General features: G+C 40.8%; 1 protein-coding gene across 1 annotated transcript; it reads left to right on the forward strand.

Annotated features, from left to right (window-relative positions):
• CCDC71L (coiled-coil domain containing 71-like) lies at positions 263-4914 on the forward strand. The gene has a single exon (XM_013963267.2). It carries the CDS (start codon positions 517-519, stop codon positions 1216-1218), a length of 702 nt encoding a protein of 233 aa, XP_013818721.2. The 5' UTR covers positions 263-516; the 3' UTR covers positions 1219-4914.

The raw sequence follows: 17272 nt of genomic DNA on the forward strand, positions 1-17272 counted from the left end.
CTCCCCCCAAAGTGGAGCTGATGTCCACTCTAGACAAGGCACCTTCCTCATGTACCTACCCAACTGTTGACTCGTGTCCAAGAGCCACCATCACCCACCCCAGCACCATCTTCCAGGAACTGGCCTCTCCCCCATCAGTCCCCGCCCTCTTCTGAGAGCACCCAATGGGTGGAGTCGGGGCTGCAGTAGGAGGGGCCAAAGGCGGGCACATTTAAAGAAAGGCAGAGGGCGAAAGGAGGCAAGAGAGGAGAAGAAAGAGAAACCAGGGGGGCGAGGCGCCGTCCAATGACAAAGCCCAGGGGTGGGCGCCGGCCGCCATCTTGTACCGGGCGGCAGGATCTTCACCCGCGTCCTCCGCCCTCGGAGGGGGAGGGGCAGCGGCGGCGGAGGCGAGAAAAGTAGCGAGAGACGCGCCGGGCGGGAGGTGCCAGCAGCGGCCGGCGCCGCGGAGCCAAACACCGGCGGGGACGGCGGCGGCGGGACCCGGCGAGCGCGGGCGGCCCCGAGCGGCCTTCGATGCGGCGCAGCGTGAAGAGGCGGCGGCGCCGGCCCCCGGCGGCCCCGGCCGCGGCCGCCCGGGGCGGCGGCTTTAGGCTGGGAGGAGGGGCCGGTCAGGAGGCGCGGGAGGAGAAGGTGGTGTACTCGCGGTCGCAACTGTCGCTGGCCGACAGCACCAAGGCACTGGGCGACGCCTTCAAGCTGTTCATGCCTCGCAGCACGGAGTTCATGAGCTCGGACGCGGAGCTCTGGAGCTTCCTCTGCAGCCTCAAGCACCAGTTCTCCCCGCACATCCTGCGCAGCAAGGACGTCTACGGCTACTCCTCTTGCCGGGCACTCGTCCCCGAGCCCCCGGGGGGCCCCGCCGCCCGCGGCCCGACGCGCAGGCCGGCCCCGAGCGCGGCGGCCAGGAGGAGGCGCCGCGGAGCCCGGGCGCCAGCCGCTCGCCGGAGGAAGCTGCCGCCGCCCCCGCCGCCGGTCCCCGAGGAGAGCTGCCCGGTCAAGCCCGCGGACCCGGAACCCTGCTTCGGGGGCCGCACCCTGGAGGAGATCTGGAGGGCGGCCACCCCGACGCTGACCACCTTCCCCACCATCCGCGTCGGCGGCGACGTGTGGAGCGAGCGCAGCCTGGCGGCGGCACGGCGTAGAGCGCGCCAAATCCTGCGAGTGAACCTGGAACCCGTGGTGAGGCTCCGCCGCTTCCCGGTGCCCCGGGCATGACGCGCGGACCGCGTCACCCTCCCAGACCGGGACGGAGCTCCCGCCCGGAGGGATGGACAAGTGTCAGTCGAGTGTTTACAGATCCGGCCAGGACCCCGTCCCCTTACGCACTTTACGGGCGAAGAAGTCACCGGATGGTGTTCCCGGGCCCGCGGCACCGCCGTCTGGAACTCCGGGGCAGGTGCGCCCTCCACCCCCTCCCAGTGCGGGGCAGCAGAGGAGACCGCGGGACCCGCGGGGGAGGGCCGTTTGCTTCCGTACCCGGGACTGAGACGTCTCCAGGACTGAAGGGGCAGATCCGTTTTCTCCCTTTGGACTCTACCTCACTGGTCTGGAAGTCCTCCGAAGAAGTCGTTATTTTTTCCAAAGGAATTTGGTTTCGTGCTTGTGTAATAAAGCCAGAATCTACTTGCTTTTTACCCCGCCCTATCCCGGCCTCCTTCCCACCCCTTACCCCCATTTTTTTCTTTTCAACTGCCACCCCTCTTTCTGGACGATAGATCGAACCTGTTTTGTGCTGTTGTTGCACCCGTTTGTGCTCAGGGTATTCTGAATCCCACTCGTTTCCTAATTTTAACCGGATTCCAAAGCTTTGACCAAGGATATTTTTCAAACTTATGACTTAATGTTAAGAGTGCAAGGATTTGTATGATTTGAATGCCATGGGCTCAGTGATTACAAACAAAGAGATGCAAAGTACAACTATTTCAACATTTTTGAAGTGTTTCTAAAGATTTTATATTGAGATTTAATGTTTATATATACTGAGCTCCTAAAGAAAATGGTAGAAACTCATATAAAGTTCTGTTTGGGAAAAGTTAATTTGTTAAAGTCTTTTTGATTAAATAAAAATTAAAGTACCTTGAAACCACATGGCTTGTGATAAAGAAAAAAATGAGTTACAAAGAACTGGTGTTGGTTAAAGAGATGGATGGAATCCTATTGGAAATGGTTTGGCCTCTTTGTACTGGTCTAACATACAAATCCAGGAGAAGTTCAAAGGTAACCTATTTTAAATTGGGAGCCACGTAGGAGAAATGAATGTGTGTAAACCTGGTGATTAAAATGGTAAACAGAATACCCATTAGAGTTCTCAGAACTAGCTCTTTAGAGGGGTGGGGGCATTTCTTGGTATCAGATAACTTGTTGAAATTACTCTGGGCAAAATAGATCTTTCTCTACTTTGTGCTGAATAGCAGAAAGTGCCCCGACTAACACCCATCACCTTTATAGACATCGTGACATTTGTCTTTTTTCCTCCACGAGTATCCTTTTTTATCTTAATTCCATTCATAATTATGTTCGCAGTTACCTGTCTTTGTTGACAGCTGAAGACCACAGGAATCCAACGGGCGATTCACACTGAGTACTGACCCTTCTTTTACACTTTTATAATAGCATTTATACCATATGGCCCAGAGTGGAATTCTTGATTATCCAAGTGCCTTTGGTCATTGGTGGCAGCAAGACTTAATGGTTTTTAGCCAGTGGTGCCACAGCCAGATTTTACTGCAATATCTAAAGGGTCAAGTGGTTTTTGTACCACAGTTTTTCAAATTTAAGTAGTCTGCCATGAAACTGCTTACACTGGCTGGAACTTAACATAGGAAGTCCTCAATATTAAGATTTCTCTCTGCTTGGCAGCTTCTTAGGAGAATAGTAAGAGTTGCAATTTCGACTCTTGTGTTCTTAGATTTCAAATGGCATAGCTTTCTGAATTGAATTTTTCAAGTTTAATAGTACATAAGTAGGAGTTTTGTGACTTTAATTTCAGTGTTCTTGTTTTGTAAAAAAGAAATATATATATATATATTATATACATGACTTGATGCCAGTTTCCCAGTATGCCTCATATTCTCTTATTCACTACTCAATAATAATGCGTTGTAACAAACACTGTCACATGAGTAAATAAAAATGAATCATTACTTAGATGATGGAGAGTGTTACATTTGATCTCTGTGATAGGAAGCTTATATATATTCTTTTGGTTATTAGCTTCCATTGGCAGTTGTACTGCAGATACATAGGGTTTTCTCCCTTCTCTCACTCCCAAATTGTTCATTTTTTTTTAGTTAACTAGCCCCTAAAAAAAACTATGTATTGGTACCACTTACTATTGTATATAGTTTTATAATAATTAAAAAAATAAATTCAATGGCCATATTAGAATGTAATTTCAACATACAGCTTATCCAGATAGTTTCCCAGAGGGTTTTGAAATTAAACTTAGCTGGGAGGATAACTGCTCAGCACAAAACTGAAACAACCATTGACATCATGCATTTTATTTTAACTGAGATTCTTAACATTTTCCCCTCCTGCCTTGTTACTTTAGTGCACTTGAACTAGCATAAATGCTTCTTTGAATTATCTGGGCTGTCTGATTTCAGTTTGGATCTGATTGCCCATCTTGAATTCAATATGTTATTTATCTGGTCTGTTTAAAAATCATACCATTTCTAGTTTGTGAAATAGGTGTCAAAAAAGTCTTTATTTTTGCCAAGTGTTCTTTAGCAAAGCCTATGTTACGACTCCTAAAATGTGAAGAAACAACTAATATAGTTGGCTAGTATATTAATAGGAAAGTGAAAGTATTTTGTGGTTACATTGGGCAGAATGCGAAAAGAAACTTGGCAAGGTGGCCTTTATGGTGAGACATCCATTTTCTGTCCTCTAAGTGTGTAGTTTAGCATGTATATAGTTTTTTAAAAGATCTCTCATGACTTGATTCATTCTCTTATAAGATTATCTTATATCTCATATGGCACAAGTAGAGGGAGAAGCTAGGAGGAAGTTGATCACCTCGCTATGCTTTTATTTCATTTTTAACTCTTTGAGTGCCTAAATGTGGTGACTGTCACCTCAGCTAATCTTTGAATCTTCCTGATGTCATTTTTATCCTCCCTGTCAACCAACAACTTAATTTCCCTTCCTGAAACCAGTAATGTCATGATTGTTAAGGGCAAGCTCTGTTGTTGATAGTGCAAAGTGTCGCTGTTGTGGTGCGTATTTATTTTGTCAAAGTTTGAGTACCCTGTTGGACTTGTATAACTAAGCTGGTGGCTGACACCTATTGATTTGCTCCATGCAAATGATAGTACTATAAAATTCTTCAATAAAGAAACATTAAAATTATTTGAATACAAAAAACCTGAGCAATTCTGAACTCAAAGCCTTTTGTTGTTTTAAGGGTTGCCACAGCATTCTTTAAATTGGTGGTTTTTAGTGGACTTATAAACATAATATTTACTTTACTGGTGTGTTTCAAATATTTTTTGATAGCCTGTTATGTCTTAAGTACTTTAGAAGACAATTGTTTGTTAATGGAACTAAATTGTTTCCTTGGACAGTTTGATGTGCATATGATTAAGATTTACAATCTGGTTGTACTCTGCTTTTTAACTTATTAATTGTAAATAAATTTTAGAGAATACACGGTGACTGATTTTTCTAATGATGTTGAAAGTTTTTGAAATGGGATTTTATGTTTTTATGTGAGTTGGAAAGCATCTTGGGATCAATTTTGACTTTTTTTGATGAACTTGAGACTCCTACCAGTCTTGAGATCTGTGTTTTGTGCTGTCTTGAGGCTCTTTTTGACATTACCTCTTAGATGATCTAGTGAATCTCCAGAATAGTATTTCATGGCCAATCTTGTCATTACCAAAATTTGCCAGCAAAAAAAAAAAAAAAGACTTTAAAGATGCATCAAAATTCAGTTTTGAACCCTGGCCCCCAATCTTCCTGTGGTGGTGATAAAAAGTCTAAGTAAAGCTCACATTGTTCATGGTAGGAAAGAATGTCCGTGTCTCCTTGTGAGTAGCAGCAGTAAACGCTGTTCCACAGAATGAGTAAAGCCAGAATTTTCATTAGTCTGGAAGGTAGGAGTGGAGTATCACCTAAGGCAGGATTTGTAGTACTGCTATGTGGCCTGAGTTCCTGTCAACAATTAGAAGCAGCACAGTGTGGTAAACTGAATCCCAGTGCCTGTAGTGGGATTATGGTTTCACCTCTCATAATTAGAACTTGAGATAAGTTATGTAAACTATCCATGCTTTAGCTTCCTTAAGTATCATATGTGGTTAGTTTAAAAAAAAGGGGGATATTAATGTTGGACACATAGGAAATTCTTAATAAATGCTATTAATTGGAGACACCTGTGCTGAGAATATAAATGCTGAGAATGATTGATCCCTGGGGAATTTAGCACCCCAAGAGTAGAGTGTGGTCTGGGAAAGCTAAAAGATGGATTGAGATGGTAATTTGTGGGTGAATTAAATTGAAGAGAAGAATCTCAAAATATCTTTAGCCTGCTGACAAACTATAAAGTAAGAGTTTGGACTAAGTTGACTTATTGGGTTGACCAAAAAATTGGTTCAGAATTTTTTCTGTAAGATGTGGAAAACCCTGAATGAGCTTTTTGGCCAACCCAATACAAAACAGATTTTACTCTTGGAGTCTTCTTAGGCTCTCTTAAAATTTGGGGGGTCTCAATGTATGGCAAAACCAATACAGTATTGTAAAGTAAAATAAAGTAAAAATAAAAGTAATTAAAATTTGGGGGGTCTTCTTTAATCATAATGATATCTCTGAAAGATAATTCAGATGCACTGTTACATGTTTTAAACTATCTGAGAATTTATAAAAGTAATAGATTAACGTTGTTGATCTTAGAACTTGGCAGATTTCCGCTCTAAGTTTTCCCTTGGCATAAGTTCAGGAAGGGTTGCTTAAGAACCGTGTTACTTTGCATGTACAGAACTAAATTAGAATAAACTCCTGTGAAGTTTATAGTTCGGTTGTTCAAGGAAAATGAGTATGATATGTTTGAACAGCAAAAAATTATTACTGAAAGTAAAAACATCATGTTTGAAATATTGACTCACTCATTTGCAGACTTGGGGTCTACGGCCTGTAGTTTAGTTATAATTCTTTTTCTTGTTGTTGTTTAGTCACTAAGTCCAGTCTGACCCTTTGCAACCCCATGGACTGTAGCCCACCAGGCTCCTATTTTCAAGGGGTTTCCCAGGCAAGAATACTGGACTGGGTCGCCATTCCTTTGTCCCAGGAATCGTCCCAACCCAGGGATCAAACCCAGGTCTCTTGCACTGTGGGCGGATTCTTTACTGACTGAGCCACAAGGGTAGACATAATTCCTCATAGCGCAAAGAATAACAGAGCATATTTTAACTTGATGAGAAAGCTGAGGCTTCAGTATCTAAAGCTGACACAAAGAACTGTGTTAGGTGGAAGTTATCTAGTAGTAAGAAGCTCAAAACAGAGCCTGATTGCTGATTTAAGAGCAATGACTTCTCACTGTCTTGGTAAATGTCATGCTAAACCATGATCTGAAACATGATAAACATATCCAGAAACCAACTGGAGGGTAATGATAATAACAACAGCAAACACTATGGCTGACCCAGCAAATTTGAATAAATATTCTGTTGGACTCAAAAGTGGACTTCTGCTTCTGAAAGTATTCATAGAAATGTTACACTGAGATTCTTACAAAAAGTAACTGTTTTATATACACACACACAAAAACACACATATATATATATCTGCCAGGATTTTTAAAGTACATATTATTTGTTTAAATGTTTAGTGGCAAGAATTTAGAAAAAAAGAGTGCGGCTTAGGGTTCAAAACTCTCAGATTAAATTATTGAGGCATAATACACATACTAAAAAGTGGATGTATGAAAAGTATGAGCTCAGCTTGATACAGTTTCGTAAATTCAGTATACTCGGGGAACCAGCACTCAGATTGAAAAAACAAAATCTAGCCAGTACCGTCAGAGGATTCTCCTATGCCCCTTTTAATCACTCACCATCTCCCCTCCAAGAGAATCTTTATTTTGACATCTTACTGCATAGACAACTTTACCTGTTTTTGGACTTTATATACATGGAATTATGTGTCATATGCCTAGCTTCTTTCATTGAAAATTATTTGTGAGATTCCTTCATATTATTGCATGTAGTTCTTAATTATTTATTCTCATTGGTGTGTAAAATTATACTGTGAATATTCTACAAAGATTTTACAACTCTTGATGGGCATTTGGGTAGATTTCAATTTAGGGCAATTATGAATAAAGCTTCAGTGCATGTAAGAGAACATGTCCTTTGGTGAATTTTTTTGTTTTTTCAATATTTGTCTTGGAGTGAGGCTTCCCAGGTGACTCAGTGGAAAAGAATCTGCCTGCCAATACAGGAGATGTAGGAGACGCAGTTTTGATCCCTGGCTTGGGAAGATCCCCTGGAGGAGGAAATAGCAACCCACTCCAGTATTCTTGCCTGGGAAATCCTATGAACAGAAGAGCCTGGTGGGCTACAGTGCTTAGGGTTGCAAAGAGTTGGATACAACTTAGGGACTGAGTATACGTGGATGCCCTAGGAGTGAATTTGCTGGGTCACATGCTGTGCAAATAATCAGTTTTGGTAGAGGCCGCCAGTTTTCTAAAGTTGTTGTTCATCACTCAGTCGTGTCCAACTCTTAGGGACCTCATGGACTGCAGCACGCCAGGCCTCCCTGTCCTTCATCATCTCCTGGAGGCTGCTCAAACTCATGTCCATTGAGTCGGTGATGCCATCCAAGCATCTCATACTCTGTCGTCCGCTTCTCCTCCAGCCTTTGATCTTTCCCAGAATCAGGGTCTTTTCAAATGAGTCAGCTCTTCACATCAGGTGGCCGAAGTATTCTAAAGTGGTTATACCAATTTATACAAACTTTCATAGTAGTATGTGAGTGTCCTAGATACATCACATCCTTGCCTACACTTGGTATCTTTAGTCTTTTTCATTATAGCCATCCTGGTGGGTAAACACATGTTTTTAAAAATTAAAAGCATTTTAATCTAGGTGATGTGTACATAATTTAAAAAAAAAACTGTAAAAAGCACATGAGGACTACAATTATAAAGCCCCACCTTACCCACAAACACTCCTTTCCTAGACTTTTTTTTTAAGTCAAGGTTTTGTAGAATTGGCTAATTTTTTTAGGGCAGTTTTAGGTTTACAGGCAAATTCCATAGAAAGTACAGAATTTTGTGCCACTCTCAGTTTCTACAGTTATTAATATCTTGCATTAATAGGAATACATTTATTATAATTGATGGAGGACCCATTTTTTAAATTAAAAATTTTCATCTAGTTTTATTGAGATGTAATTGACCTACAGATGTAATTGACCTATATGTTTAGGGGGTTTCTCTGATAGTTCAGTAGATAAAGAATCCACATGCAAGGCAGGAGACCTCAGTTCAATTCCTGGGTTGGGAAGATCTGCTGGAGAAAGGATAGGCTACCCACTCCAGTATTCTTGGGCTTCCCTTGTGGCTCAGCTCGTAAAGAATCTGCCCTCAATGCAGGAGACTTGGGTTCAATCCCTGGGTTGGGAAGATCCCCTGGAGAAGGGAAAGGCTACCCACTCCAGTATTCTGGCCTGGAGAATTCCATGGACTGTATAGTCCATGGGGTCCCAAAGAGTCAGACATGACTGAGTGACTTTCACTTTCACACTGTACATGTTTAAGGTGTACAGCAGAATTATTTGATACATACATCATGAAATGATTATCACAGTAAGCTTAGTGAACTTCATAAGTTTATGCATCATCTTATAGAGAAACAAAATTAAAAGAATCAGTTCAGTTCACTCGCTCAGTCATATCCAACTCTTTGCAACCCCTTGAATTACAGCACGCCAGGCCTCCCTGTCCATCACCAACTCCCAGAGTTCACTCAGATTCATGTCCATCAAGTCAGTGATGCCATCCAGCCATCTCATCCTCTGTCATCCCCTTCTCCTCCTGCCCCCAATCCCTCCCAGCATCACAGTCTTTTCCAATGAGTCAACTCTTCCATGAGGTGGCCAAAGTACTAGAGTTTCAGCTTTAGCATCATTCCTTCCAAAGAGATCCCAGGGTTGATCTCCTTCAGAATGGACGGGTTGGACCTCCTTGCAGTCCTAGGGACTCTCAAGAGTCTTCTCCAACACCACAGTTCAAAAGCATCAATTCTTTGGTGCTCAGCTTTCTTCACAGTCCAACTCTCACATCCATACATGACCACAGGAAAAACCATAGCCTTGACTAGACGGACCTTAGTGGGCAAAGTAATGTCTCTGCTTTTGAATGTGCTATCTAGGTTGGTCATAACTTTTCTTCCAAGGAGTAAGCGTCTTTTCATTTCATGGCTGCAGTCACCATCTGCAGTGATTTTGGGGCCCCCCAAAATAAAGTCTGACACTGTTTCCACTGTTTCCCCATCTATTTGCCATGAAATGATGGGACTGGATGCCATGATCTGAGTTTTCTGAATGTTGAGCTTTAAGCAAACTTTTTCACTCTCCTCTTTCACTTTCATCAAGAGGCTTTTTAGTTCCTCTTCACTTTCTGCCATAAGGGTGGTGTCATCTGCACATCTGAGGTTATTGATATTTCTCCCGCCAATCTTGATTCCAGCTTGTGTTTCTTCCAGTCCAGCGTTACTCATGTTATACTCTGCATAGAAGTTAAATAAGCAGGGTGACAAGATACATCCTTGACGTACTCCTTTTCCTATTTGGAACCAGTCTGTTGTTCCATGTCCAGTTCTAGCTGTTGCTTCCTGACCTGCATACAGGTTTCTCAAGAGGCAGGTCAGGTGGTCTGGTATTCCCATCTCTCTTAGAATTTTCCACAGTTTATTGTGATCCACACAGTCAAAGCCTTTGGCATAGTCAAAAAAGCAGAAATAGATGTTTTTCTGGAACTCTCTTGCTTTTTCCATGATCCAGTGGATGTTGGCAATTTGATCTCTGGTTCCTCTGTCTTTTCTAAAACCAGCTTGAACATCTGGAAGTTCACGGTTCACATATTGCTGAAGCCTGGCTTGGAGAATTTTGAGCATTCCTTTACTAGCATCTGAGATGAGTGCAATTTGTGGTAGTTTGAGCACTCTTTGGCATTGCCTTTCTTTGGAATTGAAACGAAAACTGACCTTTTCCAGTCCTGTGGCCACTGCTGAGTTTTCCACATTTGCTGGCATATTGAGTGCAGCACCGTCACAGCATCATCTTTCAGGATTTGAAACAGCTCAACTGGAATTCCATCACCTCCACTAGCTTTGTTTGTAGTGATGCTTTCTAAGGCCCACTTGACTTCACATTCCAGGATGTCTGGCCACACCACTGTGATTATCTGGATCGTGAAGATCTTTTTGTACAGTTCTATGTATTCTTGCCACCTCTTCTTAATATCTTCTGCTTTTGTTAGGTCCATACCATTTCTGTCCTTTATTGAGCCCATCTTTCCTTGAAATGTTCCCTTGGTATCTCTAATTTTCTTGAAGAGATCTCTAGTCTTTCCCATTCTATTGTTTTCCTCTATTTCTTTGCATTGATCGCTGAAGAAGGCTTTCTTATCGCTTCTTGCTATTCTTTGGAACTCTGCATTCAGATGCTTTTATCTTTCCTTTTCTCCTTTGCTTTTTGCTTCTCTTCTTTTCACAGCTATTTGTAAGGCCTCCCCAGACAGCCATTTTGCTTTTTTGCATTTCTTTTCCATGGGGATGGTCTTGATCCTTGTCTCCTATACAATGTCATGAACCTCATTCCGTAGTTCATCAGGCACTCTATCTATCAGATCTAGGCCCTTAAATCTATTTCTCACTTCCACTGTATAATCATAAGGGATTTGATTTAGGTCATACCTGAATGGTCTAGCGGTTTTCCCTACTTTCTTCAATTTGAGTCTGAATTTGGTAATAAGGAGTTCATGATCTGAGCCACAGTCAGCTCCTGGTCTGGTTTTTGTTAACTGTATAGAGCTTCTCCATCTTTGGCTGCAAAGAATATAATCAGTCTGATTTTGGTGTTGACCATCTGGTGATTTCCATGTGTAGAATCTTCTCTTATATTGTTGGAAGAGGTTGTTTGCTATGACCAGTGCATTTTCTTGGCAAAATTCTATTAGTCTTTCCCCTGCTTCATTCTGCATTCCAAGGCCAAATTTGCCTGTTACTCCAGGTGTTTCTTGACTTCCTACTTTTGCATTCCAGTCCCCTATAATGAAAAGGACATCTCTTTTAGATGTTAGTTCTAAAAGGTCTGTAGGTCTTCATAGAACCGTTCACCTTCAGCTTCTTTAGCATTACTGGTTGGGGCATAGACTTGGATTGAATGGTGATATTGAATGGTTTGCCTTGGAGACGAACAGAGATCATTCTGTCATTTTTGAGACTGCATCCAAGTATTGCATTTCGGACTCTTTTGTTGACAATGATGGCTACTCCATTTCTTCTGAGGGATTCTGGCCCGCAGCATAGAAAAAACTATTTTTCCTTGTGATGATAACTCTTAGAATTTACTGTCTCAATAACTTTGAGATATAATCTGCTGCTGCTGCTGCTGCTGCTGCTACATCACTTCTGTCATGTCCAACTCTGTGTGACCCCTTAGATGGCAGCCCACCAGGCTCCCCAATACCTGGGATTCTCTAGGCAAGAACACTGGAGTGGGTTGCCGTTTCCTTCTCCAATGCATGAGAGTGAAAAGTGAAAGTGAAGTCACTCAGTCGTGTCCGACTCTTCCCGACCCCATGGACTGCAGCCTACCAGGCTCCTCCATCCATAGGGTTTTCCAAGCAAGAGTACTGCAGTGGGTGATCTATAATATACAGCAGTATTAATTATACTCATCACAGGGTACATTACATCTTAAGTAACTTATAACTTATAATTAGAAGTTTGTAGCTTTTGACTGCCTTTATCCAGTTCAGGCTTCCCCTAGCCTACCATAACCACAAACCTGATTCTTTTTTCCTATCAATTTGTTTATTTTTGCAATATAGTTGACCTATACTATGTTAGCTCCTATTACACAGCAGTGATTTAATATTTCTATACATTTCAAAATGATCACCATAATAAATCTAATAGCCATCTTTCACCATATAAACATAATTATTGACTCTACTTTGCCACACTGTACACTTCATACCTGTGACTTATTTGTTTTACAACTGGAAACTTGTATATCTTAGTCTTCCTTACCTTTTTCTCTCCTTCCCTCACCTCCCACCCTCTAGCAGCTACTTGTTCTCTGTGTCTATAAATCTCTTTCTGCTTTGTTATGTTGATTTATTTGTTTTACTTTTTAGATTTCACAGATAAGGAAAATTGTTTTTGTCTTCCTTTTTAACTCACTTCACTTATCATAATATCCTCTAGGGTATGTTGTCACAAAAGAAAAGATTATTTTTTATAGCTGACTAATATTTGATCATATATACACCATAACCTATTTTATGCAATCATCTATTGATGGACTTAGGCTACTGCCATATCTTGACTATTGTAAATAATGCAACAATGAACATAGGGATACATATATCCTTTCTAGTTAATGTTTTTGCTTTCTTTGGATTAATACTCAAGAGTAGAATTGCTGGATCATGTAGTAATTCTGGTTTTAATTTTTTGAGGAGTATCTGTATTGTTTTCCATAGCAGCTGCACCATTATATTGCCAGTAACAGTATACCAGGATTCCTTTTACTTCATATCATCACCAACACTTGTTCTTTTTTATCTTATTGATAATAGTCATTCTGACCATTGTAAGGTGATAGTTCACTGTGGTTTTGGTTTACTTTTCTTTGATGATGAGTCGTATTGAGCATCATTCCATGTGCCTGTTGGCCATCTGTGTGTTTTTAGAAAAATGTGTAGTTTCTCTGCCTATTTTAAATTATTTTTTAATGTTGAGTTGCATAAACTCTTTATATATTTGGTATATTGATTCCTCATTATATATAGTTTGCAAATATCTTCTCCCATTCAGTAAGCAGCCTTCTCCTTTTGTTGATAGATCATGGCATTCGGTCCCATCACTTCATGGGAAATAGATGGGGAAACAGTGGAAACAGTGGTTGACTTTATTTTTCTGGGCTCCAAAATCACTGTAAATGGTGATTACAGCCATGAAATTGAAAGACGCTTACTCCTTGGAAAGAAAGTTATGACCAACCTAGACAGCATATTGAAAAGCAGAGACGTTACTTTGTCAATAAAGGTCCATCTAGTCAAGGTTATGGTTTTTCCAGTGGTCATGTATGGATGTGAAAGTTGGACTATAAGGAAAGCTGAGCACTGAAGAATTGATGCTTTTGAACTGTGTTGTTGGAGAAGACTCTTGAGAGTCCCTTGGACTGCAAGGAGATCCAACCAGTCCATCCTAAAGGAAATCAGTCCTGAATATTCATTGGAAGGACTGATGCTGAAGCTGAAACTCCAATACTTTGGCCACCTGATGCAAAGAACTGACTCATTTAAAAAGACCCTGATGTTGGGGAAGATTGAGGGCAGGAGGAGAAGGGGATGACAGAGAATGAGATGGTTGGATGGCATCACCAACTCAATGGACATGCGTTTGGGTGAAGTCTGGGAGTTGGTGGTGGACAGGGAGGCCTGGTGTGCTGCACTTGGTTCATGGGGTCACAAAGAGTCAGATATGACTGAGCAACTGAACTGAACTGACTGATTCACTATGCAAAATCTTTTTAGTTTGGTGTAGTCCCATTTGTTATTTTGCTTTTGTTGCCCTTGCCTTAGGAGACATATTCAAAAAATATTATGAAGACTGATGTCAAAGAGCATACTACCTGTGTTTTCTTCCATAAATTTTATGGCTTCAGGACTTGCATTTAAGTCTTTAAATCATTTGAATTAATTTTGTATATGATGTGAGAAATGGCCTAGTTTGACTTTTTTTCTTGTAAATGTCTAGTTTTTCCAACAGCATTTATTAAAGAAGCTGCCTTTACCTCATTGTATTTTTTTGCCTTTGTCGTAGATTAACTGCCCATTTAAGTGTGGGTTCATTTCTGCACTCTTTATTTTGTTCCATAGAGCTGTGTGTCTGCTTTATTGTTTTATTTTGTTTTTGCCAGTACCATATTGTTTGATTACTGTAGCTTTGTATTATAGTTCACAATCAGGGAGCATGATACCTCCAGCTTTGTTCTTCTTTCTTGAGATTGTTTTGATCATTCAGAGTCTTTTGTGTTTCCATACAAACTCTGTGAAATATGCCATTGGTATTAATATTTTGATGGGGATTTTATTGAATCTTTAGATTGCTTTGGGTAGTATGGTCATTTTAACAATATTATTTTTCCAATCCATGAATACAGTAGATCCTCCTATCTGTACATCTTCAGTTTCTTTAACCAATGTCTTATAGTTTTCTGAGTACAGCTGTTTTGCCTCCATAATTAGATTTATTCCTAGGTATTTTGTTCTTTTTGATGTGATTATAAACGGAATTATTTTCTTAATTTCTTTTTCTGATAGTTTGTTGTTAGTATATAGAAATGTAATACATTTAATGTATATTAATTTTGTATCCTGAAACTTTGCCAAATCCATTGATGAGCTCTATTAGTTTCTTGGTGGTGTCTTTAGGATTTTCTATGTTAAATCTTATGTCATCTGCAAACAGTGATAGTTTTACTTCTTTCCAAGAAAAGGCAGAGGAACCAGAGATCAATTTGCCAACATCTGTTGGATCATAGAAAAAGCAAGGGAATTCCAGAAAAACATCTATTTCTGTTTCATCAACTATGCTGAAGCCTTTCACTGTGTGGATCACAACAAACTGGAAAATTCTGAAAAAGATGGGAATACCAAACCACCTTTCCTGCCTCCTGAGAAACCTGTATGCAGGTTAAGAAGCAACAGTTAGGACCAGACATGGAACAATTTGAATGGTTCAAAACTGGGAAAGGAGTACATCAAGGCTGTATATTGTCACCCTGCTTGTTTAACTTATATGCAGAGTATTTCATGTGAAATGCCAGGGTGAATGAATCCCAAGCTGGAATCAAGATTGCCGGGAGAAATATCAATAACCTCAGATATGCAGACAACACCACCCAAAGGCAGAAAGCAAAGAGGAACTAAAGAGCCTCTTGAATGTGAAAGAGAAGAGTGAAAAATCTGGCTAAAAACACAGCATTTAAAAAATGAAGATCATGGCATCTAGTCCCATCACCTCATGGCAAACAGATGGGGAAAAAAATGGAAACAGCGATAGATTTTATTTTCTTGGGCTCCAAAATCACTGTGGACAGTGACTGCAGCCATGAAATTAAAAGATGATTGCTCCTTGGAAGAAAAGCTGTAATAAACCTAGACAGTGATATTAAAAAGCAGAGACATCACTTTGCCAACAAAAGTCAGTCTAGTCAAAGCTATGGTTTTTCCAGTAGTCATGTACGGTTGAGAGTGTCGGACCATAAAGGAGGCTGAAGGCCAAAGAACTGATGCTTTCAAACTGCGGTGCTGCAGAAGACTCTTGAGAGTCTCTTGAATGGCAAGGAGATCAAACCAGTCAATCCTAAAGGAAATCAGTCCTGAATATTCATAGGAAGGACTGATGCTGAAGTTAAAGCTCTAATACATTGGGCACCTGATGCAAAGAGCCAACTCATCGGAAAAGACCCTGATCCTGGGAAAGATTGAGGGCAGGAGGAGAAGCAGGCAGCAGAGGATGAGATGGTTGGATGGCATCATTGACTCAATGGACATGAGTTTGAGCAAACTCCAGGAGATAATGAAGGCTGTGGAGGCTTGGCTTGCTGCAGTCCATGGGGTCACAAGGAGTCAGATACGACTGAACAGTGACACTGACATTTCAGAGGGCAGTCTGCTTTACTCTGTCTACTTATTCAAATGTTACTCTTATCCAGAAACATCACTACAGATGCACCAGAAATAATGTTTAACCAAATATCTGGGCCCTCTGTGGCTTAGCCAAGTTGAAATATAAAATTAGCCATCACATTATGTAATTTTAAGCTAGGTACTTAAATCTCTTACATGTTCTGTCCTTTTTTACTTCCTACATTGTCAGGTGTCTCCTTTATCCTTTGTGCATTTTTTATTTCTCCTCCACCTAGTATCAGCTTTGTACTTCTTTCAGTGTTGTTAGTATTTTATTCTTCCTTGCAATCAAGTCTTTTTTTTTAATTGTGCAGAGTTTAATTTTAAAAATTGAAAACCGATAAATGGTTTCTGTTCTTATGACTGTGTAAATAGCATTCAAATCTTAGAATTACTAATCCATGTTTGCAACACTTGTGCCTCTTGAATGAGGACATCCTTAGTGTCAAGGTGAAATGGATTCTTTTTCACTATATACCGTCAATGCTTTAAAACATGCCATATTTTTGTTGGTTCATTCAGACTAAGACCATCTTGTGGATATTTTTCTTTTTTTTTGGCCTCCAAGCTTTTTTAATAAGAAATTTTTCTATTATCTTGGTCTGTTTCAGTGTCTAAGGTCTGGATTGTGCCAGTGAATGGATAATCTGGAGATGTCCCCACCCTCTATTTTCATAGAAGAATAGTACATTACACTCCAAGTGGCCCCCAGCCTCACTACTGTCATCAATAGGGCTTCAAAAGGGGATCTCTTTATGGCGTTTAATTCATGTCAGTGGTATAAACACCTTGCTTTCAGGTTGAATTCAGCAGATTTTGTTAGTAACTTTTCTTAAAGGTTACTGTTGAGCTTTTGCTTCATGTAAACCAGGACTAAAAACACCTCATGGGGCCACTACAAGTAAGCGAACTAAAAAGGAACTGTACATGTTTAATTAAATCTAAGACTATGAAATATATCATGTAAGTTTGTTAAAATGTGAAAAATAGCAGTTAACTTCTACATGCCAGTTTCTGGAAAACTGTTTATCTTAAAATCAACAAGACATGTATGTAAAAACATTAACATTAATACCCCCCAGTGTCCCAACTATAGTTGGGATAGTCATTCTCAAGCCAGGTTGCACTTCAAAAACACCTTAGAACACCTGCCTAGTTCCTGTGCAAATATTCAGAAACTCCAGGGACTGGGGAGAAGAGGTCCAAGCACAGTACTTAGGAAACTCTCCAGATGATCCTATAACTGGAAACTGCTTAAAGATATGCAAGCCTTTATGTTGGAACTTGAAAAGGAAAATCAAGATGTGAAGGCAGTTCTATAATTTTATTCAACAATCACAG

This window comes from Capra hircus, chromosome 4, assembly GCF_001704415.2.
Source record: "Capra hircus breed San Clemente chromosome 4, ASM170441v1, whole genome shotgun sequence".
Lineage (NCBI taxonomy): Eukaryota > Metazoa > Chordata > Mammalia > Artiodactyla > Bovidae > Capra > Capra hircus.